The 20340-nt window shown below is 44.7% G+C and overlaps 1 protein-coding gene across 1 annotated transcript; it reads left to right on the forward strand.

Annotated features, from left to right (window-relative positions):
• The first annotated feature begins 351 nt into the window (after positions 1–351).
• golgb1 (golgin B1) lies at positions 352–17360 on the forward strand. Its single transcript, XM_069671495.1, has 18 exons — positions 352–426; positions 1715–1793; positions 1921–2112; positions 2201–2314; positions 2481–2648; positions 2740–2862; positions 3991–4104; positions 4334–5021; positions 5106–5173; positions 7758–7818; positions 9053–14132; positions 14228–14639; positions 14764–14997; positions 15075–15911; positions 16029–16222; positions 16318–16477; positions 16755–16855; positions 17268–17360. The coding sequence occupies exons 2-18, from the start codon at positions 1725–1727 to the stop codon at positions 17350–17352; spliced, it is 8700 nt and encodes a 2899-aa protein (XP_069527596.1). The 5' UTR covers positions 352–426; positions 1715–1724; the 3' UTR covers positions 17353–17360.
• Positions 17361–20340: the final 2980 nt, after the last annotated feature.

Genomic DNA, 20340 nt, shown 5'->3' on the forward strand with positions numbered 1-20340 from the left:
TCCACTGCACGGTGCGCCCAACAAATGCCACAAACACTGTTGTGTAGTGTGCCAGCAGCAGCAGACTCCTCCCCAGCTGCCTGCCGTGGTTGATGATCAGGTTGACTCTTTGGTCGTGTCCTGCCATTTTTATAATTTCTTTTATATGCTTTCAGATATTGAAATTAAATTGTTGTAATTGTTTGTGTTTTTTTTTTGCTTAAGTGCTCATTTTTCGTTTTTTGAGATGTACACGTTGATGCAGCTACTCCCTAGAAAGGACGCCTTGAAAATTGCGGACGGTCCCTTACACGCGCAGATCCCAGTTGTCCAATCAGAGCAGAGGAAGTTTTGTTTCCGGGAATGTTTGGTGATGTGGCTATGCTCTGACATCCATCCGAGGAAATATACCAAATAAAAAGCTTTACCTGGGAAGCACTCTCACAGGTGAGTCAAAGGTCCTTTCTTTTAAAAAATACACCTCTTACTGGGCTGCATCACAGCGCTGTCATGCACTGCGGAGAGAAACTCCACGAAGCAGGTTTAAAAGAATCCGTCCTTATTTACGAGTGATGAGCGTTAGCTAGCTAAGTAGCCTCTGCTAACTTACTGTATCGTGGAAACTAGAGTCAGAGTAAACATCCGGATGTTTTCACGGAGTATCCTGTTCAGACCACCGTTTCTTAATCTTCAAATGTGTCTACTGCTTTTTGAAGACATCGCTGTCCAGCCGCTTGGAAAGTTTGCCGTCCATTTTTGTGTTAGCTAGCTATAATCTTTGCTGTTCACATAAAGAGTGACGCAGCCGCAGTGGAGTGTCCGGTAGGTTCGGGGGAAGTCGGTTCCATCCGGTCCTGCTCGGAGCTAATAGGTTGGGGGGCGTCTGACAATGTGTTGCTTTGGCCCAGGGGGAAAATAAAAATTAAAACGTCTGGTTATGGTTGGATCTAAACCCAGTTTTAACAGTGTATTTAAGTAGACATGACTATGACAATATCTATCGTTATTTTATCCTAGGTCATGAAATAAATATGTAAATTACAACCACTTAGTCTGCACTAACAACACTAATAACGGGTTAATCAACAGAATATTTTCTTGATTATTTGATTAATCACTTTTGTCTATAAAACATGTAAAGTTGTGAAATATGCCCAATATGCCATGTCAGTTTCCTAGAGACCAAGATGATTATACCACCACTCCAAAGCCTTAAGATTATTATCACACAGGAGAAAAGAAAACGGCTAATTCTCCGCAATTCTCGCTTGAAAAACTACTTGTAAAACAATCAATATATTGTCAGAGTTGTTGCTAATTATTTTTCTATCCATTAATTAATCTCCTTACAGTTTCAGCTCTGGTGTAATGTCACTTAACAGTGCCTGCACACACTATCTGCATCCAAAAGTAAAACAGAGAGAATATTGCTCGATAATTTGTCTGTTTTCACACCTTCAGGGGACATGTCATTCATCGTCAGTGTCAGGAAGCGCTTTAAGCTGCTCTCGGCAAACACAATAGACATGTTGTACATTATATTCTGTGCATAAGAACAGGTTTAAGCATAGGCTGCATTTATGCTTCAGTGAATATAATTAAAATGTATGCTTGCAGCTGAATTTATAATGGCTTAAAATTTATGGAAGACATTATTACAGATAAGTGTCATTTATAGGTCTGGCATTGATAGTGTTAGCTTGCCCTCTAAACAGTGATATTCTTCCCCTCACAGTGCCATCTCTATGTTCAGCCGTCTGGCCACAGTCCTCCAGGAGCTCTCTGGAGAGGAGGGCCAAGATGGAGACCCACAGGTGAGAAAGGAGCACATAAATTATAACGATTAATCAACTATTGCTAACTTATTATCTTCTGTTTTTGCTAATTGAGGTGAACTCCTGCTGTGACAAATACACTAATCTTCTCTGTTGCTTTGAGCAGGGTATGCTTGTGCCTCAGCTCCCTGCCAACGAGGGCCAGGCTTCAGTGGAGGCTGAGGTCCCTGAGGAGGCCATGGAGAGGCTGGCTCACCTGGAACAACTGGTGGTCCAGCTGAAGGAGCTCATCCGAGACAGAGACACCCAGCTCGTCCAGAAGGACACTGAGCTGTCGAGCAAAGATGCACAGCTCAAGGTAAACAACCTGTGGGTGTTTGATGTAAAGACTCTAAATTTGGTTTTGTTTTATGCCAATTACTTTTTTTTCTTCTTTACATCCACAGAGCGAGAAAGAGGAAGCTGAGGCTCGCTTCACCAAGCTCAAACTGCAGGCCAAAGCCAAGATGGCGTCACTCAACAAACAGATATCTGGTCTGAAGGGACAAGAAGGAGCAACAGTAAGTTTGAATGAGCTAGAATCAAACATTACAAATCATCCTCCATTTGACTCTACAACAAAGGTCTTATACAGACAAAGATATGCCACTCCTTAACCACAAACTTTCAATAGAGCTCAAGCACTTTGCTCTTTATCTGAGTTGAACGTCTGTTTTGTTTCCTCAGCAGAGTCCAGACAGCTCTTTTACAGGAGCCAGTGCTGCAGTCGAGGAGGAGCTCCAGGAGCTTAAGAAGAAGCTGAGCGAGGAGGAAGCCAACAGCAGAGAGCTTCAGGAGCGACTCCAGACCACAGAGCAGCTCCTCCAAGAGAAGGAATCTGTCCATGCTGAACAGGTGAATTGCATGTAGACCTACTCTGCCAATAAATACTGATCTTAAATGTGATGAGAGAATTCTGAATACTCTCTTGTGTTTCTGTTTGCAGTTGCAGAAGCTGCAGGCTGTGGTCTGTGAGAAGGATGTGCGTTTCCAGGAGCAGATCCAGAAGCATGAAGAAGAGCTGCTGAGGGTCACAACACAGCCGAACCATGACGGCGAGCTTCAGCAGGTAAAGGATCTTAAAGTTCTTCAAACATTACCCTGAATGTTTGACTTTTTCCGTGTTTGGTTTATAAGATCTATAGAGCCATAGCTGACACATTTAAATATGTTTACTTTACTATCATAGAAGACATAAGACAAAAACTAGCTAATATTTATTTAAGAAGCTGGCAACACTATGTTTTAGTGTTTTTGCTCTTAAAGGGCCAGTTCGCCGATTTTCAACCTCAGTCCTATCATGCTATTATGAGGAGCTAATGCCATTATGGTAGGAAAAACTGCAATTTCGCTCTGTGCCTTTGGAGGACGCTATCGGCTCCTCCAATGGGCCCTGGAAAACCTCCGCCAGATGAAGTATTTTACGTAGTCCGTCCAGGGAGCTTGCTAAATTACACTTCCTCAGTCTTGGTTGCCCGCCTCTGATGTCATGTCTCGTTCAAAATCGTCAAGTTTGAAATGTAGTCTGCAGACCTGAAGATTTTTAAAACGATCCACCGGTATATTCTCGTCGTATTTCGGATGCTGTACCGCTCTGAGCCGTTGCCTGCCGCAAAAACGGTAGTATTTCAATTCAGCGTCTCTCGCTGGGCCGTTCCTTTCAGAGGGAGGGGCGCAATGCACTCTGGGTGTTGTAGGAATGTAGAATGGGCGAAACCACAAGCTGTTTGAACAACTTTCTCCACAGCTATGGCGCCAATTTCAAATATTATTGCTTCTATTGATTACAGAGAACACCAGCTTTGACTGACGGTGGCTTTTTCCAGGGGCCAATTGCTCTAAATCTTCTCTCTATTAAAATCTATACAAAATCACACAAATGTGTCTCAGGGGGGCTGTGCTATGTGCAAACCTTTTATCCTCGGTCCCTCAACTGACTTAGAAAGAAAGTGGGAACAGACAATCATAGTACTGTAACTTTAAACTTTATTTTGAAAGTAACTCAAGCTAAAAAAAAAAGAGCGTGCCTGTTTTGGAGTAGGACAGTTTTATAACTTGCTAATAAATTGAATTCATTTTCAGGGAAATAAACGCAAGTCTATTTCAGTTTATTCACCAGTAGACGAGCAGATAATGACCCCACCTCAAAGATACATTAGTGGTTTAAAGCATATCTCTTTGTGTCACCTTCTCATAGGCCCTGCATGCTGCACAGAGGCGATGCGAGGAGCTCGAGGAGGCCTTAAACTCTCGATCGCAGGTGCTGGAGATGCTGCAGCAGGAAGTGAGCAGCGCTGATCAGCAGAAACAGGTACAGATCCTGTTGTCCTGGATGCCATTTGTGCAGCCACTGAATGTTGATCTAGAAGTTGTTCCAGGTATTAGCAGATATTTGCAGATACAGTGGTAATGATTGCTGCCATGTTTGATGAAAAGAGAACTGTACAAACAGACACACCCTACATATGTCATCATTAAGCATTGTTTAGCTGAGCCACACGACACACACCCACTTACATCCTCCTTCTCTTGCTGCTCAGATCTTGACAGCTCAATTCCGGCAGATGGAGCAAGAGCTTTCTGAGGCCGTCAAACGGAGAGAGGAGGAGAGGCAGCACTGGGCCGAACAGGCAAGCAGGGCTGATGCAGAAGTTACGTCCCTCCGAAGCAGCCTGGAGGCCTTTGAAAGAACGAGCATGGAGGTGGCGAGGCAGGAGAGCGAGCTGGCCTCACTGAGGGAGGCGGAGCTTATCAGTCAGGAGGCTCTGGGGAATGAGAAGATGGAAGTTGCCAGATTGGAGAGAGAGCTGGCTGTGATGAAAGAGGCCGAGCTTGCAGCCTGCCAAGCGAGCCGCGATGCTTCAGAGAGAGACAGGGCAGAAATAGTTCGGCTGGAAAGTGAACTTGCAACGATGAGAGAGGCGGGCGACCACGCCAGCCAGGAGAGGTCAGAAGTGGAAAAACTAGAGGGAGAGCTGGCTTCACTTAAAGAGGAACATGAAGACGCTCAGAAGAAGGGTGAGATGTTGGCTGAAATCTGGAGACATCTACGATCTCTGGCTGTAGTAGATGTAGAAGCAACAGAGGAAACAACCTTCCCTGCTGACCTCTCCCTGTTTGTGGACGCTGTGCAGTCTATTGAAACACAGCTGACGAGGATGAAAGACGAACGCAGTCAGAGTGAGGAACACTGTGCAGAGCTCACCCACACCATGGAAACCCTTCAGGGTAAAAACATTTATCTGGTTGTTTCTGTTTTGGGATTTTTTTAGTGTTTTATCAGATATTTGAATATGAATCTCTGATTTTCAGAAAAACTCAACAGGAAAGAGGAAGAAACCACAGTCAAGATACAAGAGCTGGAGCAGCAGATAATAACGGTCAGTGCAGAACCCATTTACTCTTTTTCCTCTTTTAACAACCGCAATTGCGACGTGCACGTTGCAGGACATGCAGGATATTGAAGGAAATTAAGGGAATACTTTTTTGTTGCTCGGTGCAAAACAAAATCTCGCCAGTTTCTCGTTTTCAATGACTTATCCACAAGGTAAGTCCGTCTGATGTCACATTAGTGCAGCTCTTCAACAGAGCACAGAGTGAACTGACCGCTGTGCAGCAGATACTTGTTCGTCACCTGCCTGTAAGCACAGAAACTCACGTCTCCTGCTTCCTGTCGGCACACACAACCTCAGGCGGTGTGTGTGCTGCAGGTGTAGCCGCAGCAAGTGTCCGTTTGTGTAAGCACAGCGTTAACCAGCACCGGGACGAGGTGACGCTGTTAACGGGAATACACTCACATATAAGCCACCCCGCGGAGTCTCAATTTTGAGTGAGATTATTAAACCAAGACGGCAACTCGTCTCGGTGCTGGTTAACGCTGTGTTTGCTTAAACGGACAGTTCACAGAGCGGACGTGCTGTTTACTTTTAGCAGCTACACCTGCAGCACACACACCACCTGAGGTTGTGTGTGCCGACAGGAACGACGGGAAGCAGGAGACGTGATTTCATAAAGTGACTGTCACGGGGCTGATCACGCTGATTAAACATACGTTGGATCATCATTAGCAATGGTTGATGACATACGGTATTAATAACACAGCTGCAGCCCACAGGTCTGTTTTATAAAGAACGTGTCGCTCCAACAGTACTCTCTACTTTGTCATGCGGGTGTGTGCAGGAGGGGGTTTTGTTTCATTTTAAGTAGAGATAGACCGATATGGTTTTTTCAGGGCCGATACCGATACCGATTATTAGTAGCCAAGGAGGCCGATAACCGATATTTGGAGCCGATATTCATTTGCAGTAAAAGTGAAAATATTGCTGTCAAAATTTTGAATAATACAAACTCCAACACTTAACTTTGTTTAAATGCCTTTAAGCATATGTTTATTAAACAAACAAACAAAAAGTGCAGGGAGTTCCCAGGGTCAGCAGCATCTCTTATAAAGTTAACTGAAAATTTAAATAAATAAATAAATAACTTCCTGAAGTTTTATTAAGTAAAACAAAGTTAAATAAAATTTGCAAAGAAATTTTCTCTGCCGTGTTTGTGAGCACTCTGCATGCACAGCTTTCACTGCTGATTGGCTGTTACCCGTGCCATGGCTCTGCGTGTAACCAATCAGTGCTGTGGGTGGGACAATGCTGGAGACAGAGTAGTGACTGCAGACAGAAGGCGCGGCTGTATCAGAGCCAAAATAACCCAGTTTTAAATTGATCTCTTACCGGCCGTCGGATTTAAAAAAAAAAGGCCGATGCCGATATGCGTCAAAATGCCGAATATCGGCGCCGATACTCAGTCTATCCCTAATTTTAAGCAAATAGAATGTGATTGTTAATTGTTTATATAAACATGAAAACACACTGCGTTTATCTGGTATCATTTCCTGTATTTTTTAAAACCGCAATAAATATCGCAGAACAAAGATATATCGCAGTGCATGTTTTATCCGATATCGTGCAGCCCTACTTGGTAGTAAGAATTAAATGTAATTACATTTTATTATACTTTACTACTACTACTTTATTATACTAAACGGCCATGAAAGCATCAAGGAAAATACAACTGAGATACGTTGGATATGAGAAAAAGGAAATTAAAAAAAATTAGATATTTACAAAAGGCAGAAAGCTGTAAATATAAATACATCGCATGGCAACAGGTGAGATTGCATTTGCATAACTTAATTTTTTTCCTTATTCAGAAACAGGTCACATTAATGCAAAGTGTAAACAAGATTCCAAACAGAGAGTGCTTAAAAAATAACAGAAGCAAGTTGTGGTAATCATCACCTGCAGCTTGTTTTTCTTGAGATGTTAACTTCAAAAGAAAATCTTTAATAAGCTGAGAGATACTTTTATCAACCCTCCCAAGCCATAACTTCTCTGTGCCTTTGTAAAGAGTTTCTGTGATGCTGTGTCTCTGTTTATATGATTAAAAACAGGTGGCAGAAGTGTGGCTGGGAGCTTAGTATAAGCTGGGGTGAAAGAAGTTCAAGTAGTTCCATCTACAAAGTGAGACAACGTGTCATGTGCACTTTTCCCCCCTGTCTCTTAAATACAGTTTGCAGAGTCAACTTTTATTTAGAGAGCAGGGCAGTGTGTCTTGTCTTATCCTCGTCACCTGGTCCAGGGACACGCATGGGTTTGGCCTGGTAATGTAAGTCGGTCCCAGACAGGAGAGAAGCTGGGTCATAGACAGACAATACTTGCACTCGGTGTGGGGAGGTGTTCCTAATCCCTCCTGCACATATCCACTGTAATGACCGACTTTCTTACCTGACCTTCACCTCATGCTGCAGGTTAACGTGCTGCAAATCTAGATTGTAAAATAAATCATACAGGTCATAAAGAGGTTAATTAACTACTTTTGCTACAGCTACTTTTTACTGAGAGTGTTCCCTCTAGAAAATGATTGATCGTACAGTTTTATTGTTCAATTACACGTCTCTGTCTGTTCCAGATGTCTGAAAGAGATGATATGACCGAACCATCAGCACAGGATTCACCTGAAGCTAAAACAGGTAAAGTGACTTGATTGGTTGATATCACTCCAAACATTAATTATAAATATACTAAAGGAATTTTCTCCTGCAAACAAAGAAATAGAGCTTTTATGCACAAGACAAGAAATGTATAAATAGAAACAAACTAGGGGCCATAAAGAAAAGTGTCAGGTGTTGATAAAATATATAAAAGTTCAAAGCACATTTACTCATTTACTGTATTTAGGTACAGACAGCTACTTGTTGCACCTCCTTTTAAACCTGTTCTGTGCTCCTCTGAAGATCTAATCCACAGCTATAGTCCCCTGGTTATTTGTAGACTTAGATTATTGATATGGAATACAATCAACAAATGAATTATGATACTTTAGAGCTAAATAATCAATAAGTAAACTGACATTTAATTGTGCAACTATTTTGATGAGATTTAACATTAAAGTCATTTTATAAGCAAAAAAGCCCCAAATGCTCTGGAAGCAGTTTTAGTGATTTTCTCTGTTATCCTTAATCAAAGGATTTACTGGTGAGTTTGGGTTAAGACTGTTTAATTGTTTTGTCATAAAGATGCAAATAGTGATTTAGCTTCTGGGGTATTGATTCATGAACGACCTTGTGAACTTTGAACAGCAATAACACTTAAATAGCACGCACATTTGTTTGTTTTTAGACACTTTATTCACAGTCATAACTCCTTAAAGCAATAATCTCGAAGATTTTAATTTAAATAAATGTCTGTTAAGTCACTATTTATCACAGAATGAGGTAACACAATGGTGATTGAGCCTATGGCCCACTGATGAAAGCCTTTGCATTTGCAGTATATAGTATTATTAAGGACCGGGTGCTGGTGGCGACATTCGCAGTTAGTGACGCGTTTTCATCCAGCAGTGGTTGGTCTGCCAGAGAGGGTAGGCGGAGTTAAGCGGCTGCTTCTCCGCTCTCTGCAAGTGTTGCGAGTAAACAGTAATCTACTATGGCTGAACAAACAAAGAAAAGATGTATGACTTCAGATACAACTTCAAAAATAAGTGAAAATCCAAAGAAAAAGAAACAAATTCGACTTCCTATAACAAAGGCAGCCAGCCGTAGACGACTTGAAACTGGGAAGTGTGCTCCTGCAATTACAGTTTATTGCCAAAGGTGTCGCCAAAGAGAACGCAACCGAAATCTTCGAGATTATAGCTTTAAACCGAATGTATTTCTGACATAAAAAATGTGAAGTTTCTTAAATGACCTTTGTTGACTTTTGCAGAGCACGTACTGGAATTAGAGCAGCAGCTACTAGAAAAAGACAATGAGCTGGAAGCCTTGCAGGAGTCTCTCAAACTGGCTAAAGAGCAAAACTCTGTCGGGGTTTCATCATGTGAAAAATGTGATCACAATCCAGATCAGGTTCATGATGACAGTACGGTCCTCCACGATACGTCTGCAGCCCTTCCTGATTTCACAGTGGACGCACAGGAAGAGGAGACCACCTTAGTTGCCGGGGACACCTCAGTCCTCTCCATCTCTGCCGATAATGAGAGCAGCCCAGAGCTTATCGGACACCAGTCTGACTCCCCAGAAGAGTCCAAAGCGACCTCCTCGGATGAGATGGTGGCCAGTAGTGACTCAGAGGTGGCCCACAGCAGCTGGACCCTCTTGGAAGCTGTGAATCAAGACGGAGGCCAGGAGTGGCCCTCCATGCTGCAGGACTTCAGCCAGATGCAGCTGCAGTCATGGGAGGCGACTAGCATGGAGTCTGAAACCTCCACTGTTCAAGTTGAGTCGTCTTCTGTCATTATCAGAGAAACAGTGCAAGTTCATCTCTCTCAGCAGAGTTCTTTGACCACAGATGGTAGCGGGTCTTCTGGCCAGGTCTTTGCTCAGGCCCTGGCTGACGAACTTCAGAAGAGGTACAGTGAGCTTTTGGCTGAGCTTCAGAGGCTCAAAGATGCAGCTGCAGAGTCACAGGAGAAAATCAAGAGCCTGGAAGAAGAAACAGCGTCCCTAACTGCTGCAAAAGAAGAAGCAGAGTCCCAGACTAATAGTTTTGCTGAGGAACTTAAGTCAGCCAGGGAGGAATTGGACAAGCTTTCTCAGGAAAGCAGCTCTGGGGTGGAGAAACACAGTGTTGAAATGCAGCTTCTAGAAGAACAGATAGAAATTTTAACCGCTGACAGGACAACCAAGGACGAGATGATCCAGGCCCTGCAGACAGATCTGCAAACTGCTCGTCAAGCTTTCTCCGAGCAGGAGGGGCAGGTCAGGATGCTCAATGCTCAGCTGGAGGACAGGGAGCTCCTCTCATCCGAGCTTGAAAAGAGGCTGCAAGATATGGAAAACAGCATGTTGGAAAACTGTCAGACATCAGAGCTCAACAATGTGACTCTGACAATGAAGGACTCTGAGATCAGCGAGCTGCACCTCAGACTCAGCCAAAAAGAGCAAGAGGTGATGGAGCTCAACGACAGTATGTCGGCTAAACTCCTGCAGGCAGAAGAAGAGAAGTTCCAGATAGACGGTGAGGTCAACAAACTGAAGGAGCAGATAACGGAGCTAGAGAAAGTCAAAGAGGAGAAACAGAAAGTGAGTCATGAAGATTCAGAAGCTAGCGAAGAAGATGAACTTGCGACTTTGCGAAAGGAGAAAGGAGTGATGGAAACCCATCTGACAAACGCAAAGAAGAAGTTGCAGGCTGCACTGGTGCAACGCAAGGAGCTTCTGAAGAAGGTTGCTGATTTTGAGGCAGAAAAAGAAAAATGGAAAGAGCAAGGGGAAACTGCAAAGGGAGAAACGCTGACAGACATTCCAGAGGCGGAACAATCTAGAGGACATGAGATTCAGGAAATGGAGGCGAAACTCATCAAACTGGAGGAAGCTTTAAGATCAAAAGAGGAGGCAGTTGAGACTCTTGAGCAGAAAATTAGCGAGCAGGACCAGGTACTCACTGAAACGCTTGCTTTGAATAACAAGCTAAGTAAGGAACTTGAAAACTCTCAGCAGGCAGCAGAGGTTTCTTCTGAAACAACCGTGTTACAATCTAAAGTGGCTTCTCTGGAAGCAGAGTGCGAGACTCTTCAGAAGAAAGTTCAGGAGGCCCAAGAATCCCGCAAGGAAACGATCCGCAAAGCAAAAGAGAAAGACCGGCACCACCGCGAGCAGCTGAAGCAGCAGAAAGAGGAATACACAGAGTTGATGCAACGTTTTGAGGTGCAGAGCGGCGAGCAAGATGTTCTGCAGACTAAATTGAGAGAATTAGAAGAAAAAGCAAGTTCTGAAAGAGAAGATGAGTCTCACAAAGAGACCAAGCAAGTTGCTGAAAATGTGGGAAAGCCGGCAGCAGGCGATTGGGTCCAAGAAGATTGGGTTGATTTTGCCACGTCTGATACGGATGCATCACAACCGCAATCCAGCGATCCAGTAAAACAACCTGCAGAGCAATCCGAAGTCCTTTCTGCACAGGTGGAAGAATCTCTGGAAGCTCTCAAAGCAGAGATCCAAACTGTGCGGATGGCCAACACAGAGCTAGAGAAGCAGCTGCAGGAAACCCAGGAGGGTCTGTCACTGAAAGAGGCTGATTTATTAGAACTGGGCAAAGAGCTGCAAGCATTAAGAGAGAAGGAAAGACAGATTGATGTTCTCTCAGAGGAAATGGATGATCTAAGAGAAAAGTATCACCAAGCTGAGTCTTACGCTGAAACTCTAAAAGCAGAGATGGAAGCTGCAGCCAAAGCAGCATCTGCAGACGCTACATCCTCCATTGTTGCTCTACAGGCTGAAGTGGACGACTTCAAGCAGTTCCTCGACAACAAGAACCGTGAAATCTTGGAGCTCGGTCAGCAGCTTAGCGAACAGAACTCTCTTATACACTCAATGCAGGACACTGTGTCTCAGAAGGATCAGCTAATATCGTCTTTACAGGAAGAACTGAAGGCTGAGCAAGAGAAAACCCAACGGCTTGAAGTTGAGGTTCCTCTGAAGCAAGAGGAAGAAAAAGACAGCGAGGCAAAGATCCAACAGCTTCAGCGGAAACTCCAGGCTGCTCTGATCTCTCGCAAAGATGCCTTGAAGGAAAATAAAACACAGAAGGAACAACTGGCTTCAACTGAGAAACTCATCGCTGAACTGCAACGGAAAATGGAGGCAGCAGAAGACGAGCTGGAGAAGCTGAGAGCAGAGAGAGCTAGACTGATTGACGAGGTTGACCGAACCTTACTTGAAAACCAAAGCCTAGGATCATCCTGCGAGAGCCTCAAACTGGTCATGGAGGGTGTACTGAGTGAGAAGAATGCTTATAAGAATGAAGTGGAGTTGGCAAAGGAAGAAGCTGCCAGAATATGTAAGGAATGGGAAGAAAAGGTTCAAGGCATGAAGGACGAGTATGAGACTCTGCTCAAGTCGTATGAAAATGTGAGCGACGAGGCGGAGCGGGTGAGACGAGTCCTGGAAGCAGCCAGGCAGGAGAGACAGGAGCTCGCAGCCAAGGTGAGAACCCATGAGTCTGCGAGGCAGGAATCTGAAAGACAGGCAGAAGAGGCGCAGAAAGAGGTCGACACAGTGAAGGACAAAATGAGAAAGTTCGCTAAAACAAAGCAGCAGAAAATACACGAGTTAGAGGAGGAGAACGAGAGACTCAGAGAGATGCAGGAAAAGAGCGGAATAAAACGAGAGGGCAGGGCTCTCAAAGCTGAGGTTGAAACCCTTCAAGATGAGCTGGACGCTACAGTGGCAGAAAGAGACTCTTTAGGGCGGCAGGTCGAAGAGTTGAAGGAGCAACTTGCACAAGCAGGAGGGAAAGAGGACGATGTCATTCAGACTGTTGTAGAAGAGGTTGTCACTGCCCAGCAATCAGATGTAATCAGGACCAAAGCTGAGCCTGTTGAGAGTCAGAACGAAGACAAAGACAAACCCCTCGCCCAAGAGGAGACACCAGATGACCAAATATCTGCAGTTGAAGTTCAAGCTACACATTTACAACCTACTGAGGAAAAAGACAAAGAAGAAATGACTGAAAGTGATCAAGCAGGAATGACTGAAAGTAATCAAGCTTTATTGGAGGACAAAATGAAGGAGATGGAGGCCGCTGTTACCGCTGAACGGGAACTTTGGCATGAACAGGAAGCTAAACTCAAAGCTGAACTGGCCTCTCTTGAGCAAGATCTTCAGGAGAGTAAAGACAAGGAGAGCCTCGTGGCTTCCCTAGAAAAGTGTCTTCAAGAATGCAAAGAGAGGGAAAAGAGCCTGATTGAAGAGGGTACAAAGAGGGAAGCCCAGTTCAAAGAGCTCCTAAAATGCCTTGAAACTGAGAAAGATAACCTGGAGGAGCGTCTGATGAACCAGCTGGCTCAGCTGAACGGGAGCATCGCCGGGTACCAGCAAGAGGCAACAGACAACCGGGATAACCTTGTGGTTTTACAGCGGGAAGCGGAGAGGTTAGAGAGGGAGCGAGCAGAACTTGAAGCCGAGGCTCAGAGCGAGAGGGACCGGGCTGCCAGGCTGGAGGAGGACATGAGGCAAGCTCAGAGGGAGAGAGCTGAAGCCGAGGCTGAGTCTGGTAAGCAAAGGGAGCTGGAGCAACAGCTCAAGTCTGTTCAGAGGGTGAAAGAAGGCAGCCAGAGCAGAGCGCGTCAGCTGGAAGAACTGCTCAGGGAGAAGCAGATGGAAGTCCGTCAGCTGCAGAAGGACGCCATCCAGTACCAGGAGAGGATCAGCGAACTGGGCAGGGAAGCTAAGGCGCTGCAGCTAGGCCACAGTGAGCTCAAAAACAAACTAGAACAATCCCAGCTGGAGACTTCCAAAACAGTATCAGACCTCAAAAGGACTGAAGAAGAGTTTTCTACCTGCAAATCCCAGCTGGATGAAGCCCAGAAGCAGGCAAAAGAGGCTTTAGCTGAGAAAACAGCCCTTGAAAAGAATGCTCAACAGAAAGAGGCCTTGATGAAAGCCGAGGCAGAGCAAACCCTCGACTCTGTGAGGTTCAGGCTGGGTGCCGAACTGAAGGAGATGGAGCTGAGACTGGAAGAGGCGTACACAGATAGGGAAAAGGAAGAAGAAGCCACTCTGGAGGCCAGAGAGATGGCAGAAGGAGCAGAGAGACGTGCCCGGGAGATGCAGGCCCGCCTCGACGAGTCTCTGGCCAGGTTAGCTGCCTTCTCGCGCTGCATGTCCTCACTGCAAGACGACCGGGACAGAGTTTTGGACGAGGCCAAACAATGGGAGACTCGGTTTAATGATGCTCTGCAGGGTAAGGAGGCTGGAGTTCGAGAGGCAGAAACACGAGCCAAAGATCTGTCAGAGCAGCTTCAGAGAGAATCTGCTCTGAAAGAGGAACTTCAGCTTTCAGTGGACAGGTACAACCTTTGTTCCTTTATTTGTCTTATTGTCACTGTTACGTTGGATTGATTCTGCTCTGCATTTTTGCTCAAAACTCATATGTCTCTTTCAGACTTGAGAAGGCAGACAAAGATTGGCAGCTGCGACTGGAAGCAGAGGAAAAGAAAGTTACTGAGATCCAGTCTGCTCTTGAGGAGGAGACTAGCAAGCTTCAGAAGGCTACATCTGAGCTGCAGTCTGCACAGGCTGAGATCCAAGCCCTGAAGAATGAGCTGGAGAGTCTCCAACAGAGGGCCAGAGCCCTGGAGGAGGCTGTAGGTCAGCTGCAGGGGGAAGTCGACCAGGCCAGGACCGAGCTGAGGGAGAGGGAGGAAGAAGAGAGGCGACTGTGTCTGAACGTGGAACACCTGGAGACAGACCTGCGTTCCTCGAAGGCCTTGACAGAGAATCTGCAGACTGAGCTGCATGAGAAGGAAAAACGAGAAGTGGAAATGCTGGAGGAGAAGGAGCAAGCTGTTACTGAGGTATCAACATGTTGTATCTAGAGTACATACTATATATTGTTTATTGTTTATATATTGGATATTTACTGTTAAACATCATCATTTTTACAAGGTGCTCACCATTTATGTGCGTTTTATTTTCCAGGCTGCGGAGGAGGCTAGAAAGGAGGCTGACAGCAGGGCAAGAGAAGCTGAGGAGGAGCTGGAGCAGAGGAGAGGGGAGCTGCGGGATCTGGAAGAAAAACTGCGAAAGGCAGAGGAAGAGAGCAACTCGAGAAAAGCAAAACTGGACTCTTTCACAAAGGCAATGGGCTCCTTGCAGGATGACCGAGACCGAGTCCTCACCACGTACAAGCAGCTAGAGGAGAAACACCTGCAGGTAACTCTAAAACCAAAAGGTTACTGTATGTGAAGCTTAATTAAGTGCCCAACTTAAAATATTGCATTGTGTCACAGGTGATGATGGAGAAGGACGGTCTGATCCAAGAGGCAGCAGGGGAGAATAACAGCCTGAAGGAAGAGCTGCGCTCTCTGCTGGTCCAGAGAGACGACCTGTATGCTGAAAAGGCCCACCTGTCCGCTCAGCTTCACGGCTACCGTGATGAACTGAACCAAGTCCTGAGCATGAAGGACTCCCAACAGAAAAAGCTTCTGGCAGGTCAGCGAGAGCACATCGCCTCTCTGGAAAAGGAGCGGAAGGAATTAGAAAGTCAGTTACAGAGTTTGAGCAGAGCCAGAGAGGCAGAAGTAGAAGCAGAGAGAGTGGAAAGAGAGACGCTCAGCGAGGCTGTTGAAGTTACAACAGCATCTCAGGTGATTGATGCTCCCGGTGCAGAGGTGGAGAAGCTAAGGGAGCAGCTTCAAGCAGCGAGAGAACAAGTTGAGACTTTGGAGGAGACTCTACAGAAGGAGAGAAAAGAGCAGGAGAGTGAGAGCAAAGAGCTGGCCGAGCTGCGATGGGAGGGAGGCGTGATGAGGACAGAGTCAGAGAGTGCTCAGGAGAGGGTGGCGGAGCTCGCCCGAGACCTGCTGGCTGTCGAACAGAAGCTGCTGGAGGAGAAAGAGGCGACGACGCAGCTGAAAGCAGAGAACCAGTCGTTTTCAAAAGCCATGGCCTCGCTCCAGGACAGCAGGGACGAAGCATTGAACAAGGCCCAGGAACTGAGCCTGAAGCTGGAAGAGATGAGCACGGCAGGTGGCCACGCAGCACACAGCAGCCCCGGTGGCTCCACAGGAGAAGTGTGGGGGCTGAAGAACGCACTACAAGCCCTGCAGAATGACAGGGAGAGACTGGTGAGTAACGTGTCTGACATTTAATATAAATATTTCCACACAGAGAGTACAACTCTCCTGGCACTATTATGTATTTCAACGTATATTTTTTTAATCTTTCCCTCTCTTTGTGCACAGCTGGAGCAGCTTCAAAAACAGACGTCAGAGCTCAACAAGCAGAAGTCGGAGCTGGCTCGGCTGGGAGCAGGAGAGCTGATTAAAGTCAGCCAGGAGCTGTTTGAGGAGAAAAAGAAGAACGAAGACATGCTGAGTGTCTTAATGCAGCTGGAGAATGTGGTGGAAATGGGCAAGCAGGAAATAGAAACTCTCAGGTGAGGCACAGAACCAGCGTTTTCTCACCTCTTTAATCAAAGCAAATGGCTTTAAAGTCATTTGATTGTGATTCTGTTTGTCTTGTGTTTCTCAGATTGGAGCGTATTGACTGGATGGCTCAAGCAGAGCAGCTGAAGCAGCAGACCCTCGCCACGCTCTCAGAGAGGGACCAACAACTGCGGCAACTCACCGCTATGCTGGAGGAGGCCCGCACACATAAACCCAAAATTCAGCAGGAACACTATCAGAGAGAGGTAAACATTGGCTATTACCTCTGACTGTAAAGTATTCTGTGGATATATGTTATCAAATGTTTCAAGTCAGTGTGTTTCTTTGGCTTCTTTTTGGCTTTTTACCCCCTAAAGTGGATCAAAATCTGCGTTTGAGCCCTTGTGAAAGGTTATAGACTTAAGCTAACAGGGATATCTTCTTCTTTTAGTTACACGTCTCACTCCACTGTGGTATTTTGAATATATTGTTGAATATGTTGAACATGAAGTGAATTCTCTACAATGTCGTTATCTTCCACAGGGCTCAGAGGAAGTGGACAGTGCTCCTGGAGCCCCACAGGAGCGCAGCAGCCTGCTTGACAGCCACGCCTACCTGGCTGAGGTCAAAGAGCTACAGAGAAGGTACAGCATATTACCCCTTCCCCGACAAAATTAGTTGACGCAGGTTTTTCAGACCCGGGAAGACCTTATTTCTTCTTCCCCTCTGATCAGAAGAAGCTCTCTCACCTCGCTGTCTTGCCAGTGTGGCTGCATCTTGCACAATTTGTAGTTGTATGTTCTGTTTTTACGCGACAGCAGCACGAACGTCAATGCATCATGCGTCATAGCATCGCGGCGGAAAGGGGGCTGAGATTAGTGTGTTGACACAGGTTTTGTGTTCCCATCAATGCCGATCAGAGCCGAGGCGATAAATACCCGGGTCGACTGCAGAGTCATTTAACCCGGGTCTGAATGCCCCTAAACAAAAAAGCCAGGTGTTAAGGTTAGGTGTCAGAGATACTGTCTTAATTGATATCTAACTCCTTTACACCAGGCTGGATGAAGAGATGCAGCAGAGGGTGGCTGCTGAAGAGCAGCTAATGGCCACACAGGATCGACTCAAACGGTATGAAATGTGATACATGGTAGGGGGATTTTATGTCCAGGCAGGTAATTTAAACTTGGTAAAATGTCTGTAATGTGAAAGGGCTTGAAGTAACAAATCCACAGAGAGTTAACGTCTGACTGCACAAAGCTTTTAGCATCTTTCAGTGTTGTTTCTTTGGCTCACTTTACTTTATGATTCATCTCGTCCTTTTTTTAGAATGGATACATTTGTTCAATCATCACAATACGACAGCTAACATCTGTTATTATTATTATTATTATTATTAGTCACAGCCAGGCTAAATGGCACCAGGCACAAGAAGAGGACCACTCAGAGACTGCGGTTTTCATAGAGCCGTCGGAAGGAGCTGTCACTCGAGTAAGGCTCCACTGATGTCCTGCACCACCTCATTTGTCAGCTTAATAATAATGATAATAAAGACAAATGAGCTGAATGCTGATGTAACCTTGTTTTCCTTGCCTTGCAGTCTCGGAGAGGTGGCCCGGGTTTGATGCGCATGCTGCGCGTGGCCTTCTGCTCCCGTCAGCGTACTCCTCTGCTGCTCGGCCTCTATCTGCTCACTGTGCACGTCCTGCTGCTGATGTGTCTGGGCGGATACCTCTGAAAACCAGCTTCCTTCAACAAACCTGACAGATAAGAGAAAGAGAGACGGAGAGGAGGGGAGGGGAGAGAAAATGGAAATGTGACACTGACCTAACCCAAGCCATCCATATGTTTTATATTGTTACATGTAATAAATCATAGAAGACACAAACATTGCACTTTAAGGGACTTAATCTTTTAGCCAAAGTATGTAGATTTATGTAGAAAGTTATCATTGATTTTTAACTGTTTCCTCTTGTAATTCTTTATGGGTGTATTATAAGTTTAAACCAAGGCAGACAGGGAAATGAAGGGAAACGGTTCTTTCTAGAAATAGAAAAGAGGATTCATAATCAAGTATTTTGGCAGGTGGTGTTTACGTGCCTTTAGACAATGGATAAAAAAGGGTTACTTTACATTAGAGAAAAAAAGTTGAACATTTTGTGGACTAGTTTACATGAGATTGATATCACTCAAACCTGTCATTTAAACATCTACTTACTGTGGCGTCACATATAACCAAGTGTCCAAACAGAGGGAAGCAGCTAGCACGACGGTCCAATGGCAATAAAATCTGACGAGAAGCAAGTCCTGCGGTCAATTATCAACAACGTATGTCTTGTTGTTTGTAGAAATTGCACAGAAACCAAAGGATAAAACGTTGAGTCGCCATTTTTCAGGTTCACGGTGTTGGGCAGTATTTTGTGACTGGACTTTATGGCCTCCACGATGTTGCCAGCCAACTGTCTGAGATTCCTGTGCCTGTCGCGGACAGAAAGGGTTCGACTTTTAATGACCTGTTTTGCGACAAAGCTTAAACGAGTTAATAAGTGAGATTTTCCAAAAGTCGTACTGAGTAATCTGTATCCCCGTTTCCAGTCTTTGTGCTAAGCTAACTGCCCAGTCTTATCCGACATGCATCCATACATTTTATTTACTCAGTTTTCCCGAGATTACGAGTTATTTCTGGTTGTTTTCTCGAGATCTCAACATTTCAGGAAAACAACGATTAATTTGGCCCATTATCTCAAGATGATAAAGCAAATTTTCTCGTGATAACGGGATCATTTTCTAGATCTAGAAATCTAGAAAACAAAACAACAGGCTGGTCTCAGTGATATTACAGACCAGGACATGCCATGCTGCCGTTGCCCACACTAATGAGGTAAGTTAAGCCTGTTTCTGTGTTTGTTTTGTGCTTTTACAGCTCTGGGGATACGAGTTATGATCATCTGACGTTATGGTGGTGCCGCGTCGTTATGTCGTGATAACGGGATGAGTTGAGATCTCGAGAAAACAACCAGAAATAACTGGTTATCACTGGAAAACAGAGTAAATATAATGTATGGATGCATGTCCGCTATGGGCTTCCGTAGCTTTCCCTGTTTCGAGGTTAACAGTCTTCGTGGAGAGCTAACCGTCTGCTTGTTCGAACATTAGCCTTCTTTTTAGTGCGCAGATAGAGATGAGAGTGACGGTGGTATCAAACCCTTGCTGGAAGGCGCATACGATATTTCCCAAAATGTTGAACTTTCCTTTTAAGATGGCTTGCGGATCAGGATGTGCTCTTGTAGTCCAGTCTCTTCCTCTTCTACTCGTATCGTGCACAAAATCGGAGCACAGTGCAATTTCTGTTCTTACACATTCCTGTCGTATCTTTTCCATTTCTGTTTTTATTTTCCTCTTTTAATTGTCACACTTGCCGAGAGGAGCGTTATATAGATATTTGTACATTATGTACATTATGTACGTTGTGGGGTTTCCCTCTTACATATCAGATAAGATTCCCTGTCCTTGCTACTGTTGCACACATTCAATTTTTTAAGGCAGATGGTGATGACTGCTGTGTTTTCCAATGATATCCATCCTTTTACAGACTACTCTGATGTAGCATAATTTATTGTCTAACAACTACCTACATATATTATCTTCTTAATTCATTTATTTACTCACTGTTGGTGAAATAAGGCCTCTGTAGTGATCTTCTGATCTTTTCACAGTCATTTTCTTCACATCTCACACACACTGAAATATACTTTAACTGTAAATAACTGTTAAAAAAGGGCTGTAAAGAGAAATAATATGTAATAAAAGTGTTGGTGGTTTAGATCAGGGACCGATATTGTCACTAATTAATTATTTGCTTAACTGTGTCTGCAGAAAAAACAGACTTTGGGAGTTTTGTAGGCCTTTTGTTTACTTTTTGTTTGGGCGTAGTTACTTTCAAATCAGCAAATTGGAGCATTAATTGTTTACAACGTAATTAACAATAAAATGTTTATTCATATTTCATATTTCTGTCAGCAAACAGTTATGAATGAAAATCATGTCGACCTGGCCATGTACTCAGTTAAGCTTGAAATGTTAAGAGATTTGCTCATTACAACTTCTGAAGGTGAATATGAATGATGTTGTG

The sequence above is a fragment of the Semicossyphus pulcher genome, unplaced genomic scaffold, assembly GCF_022749685.1.
Source record: "Semicossyphus pulcher isolate SPU_LCO1_2020_fin unplaced genomic scaffold, fSemPul1.0.p SCAF_20, whole genome shotgun sequence".
Classification (NCBI taxonomy): Eukaryota; Metazoa; Chordata; class Actinopteri; order Labriformes; family Labridae; genus Semicossyphus; species Semicossyphus pulcher.

Bases quoted from the DNA above. Each gene is read 5' to 3' on its own strand.
- golgb1 (XM_069671495.1), top strand. From the start codon at position 1,725: ATGTTCAGCCGTCTGGCCACAGTCCTCCAGGAGCTCTCTGGAGAGGAG. The intron at 7,819-9,052 runs GTAAAGTGACTT...TGACTTTTGCAG, and splicing joins TTCACCTGAAGCTAAAACAG to AGCACGTACTGGAATTAGAG. The intron at 14,640-14,763 runs GTATCAACATGT...TTTATTTTCCAG, and splicing joins AGGAGCAAGCTGTTACTGAG to GCTGCGGAGGAGGCTAGAAA.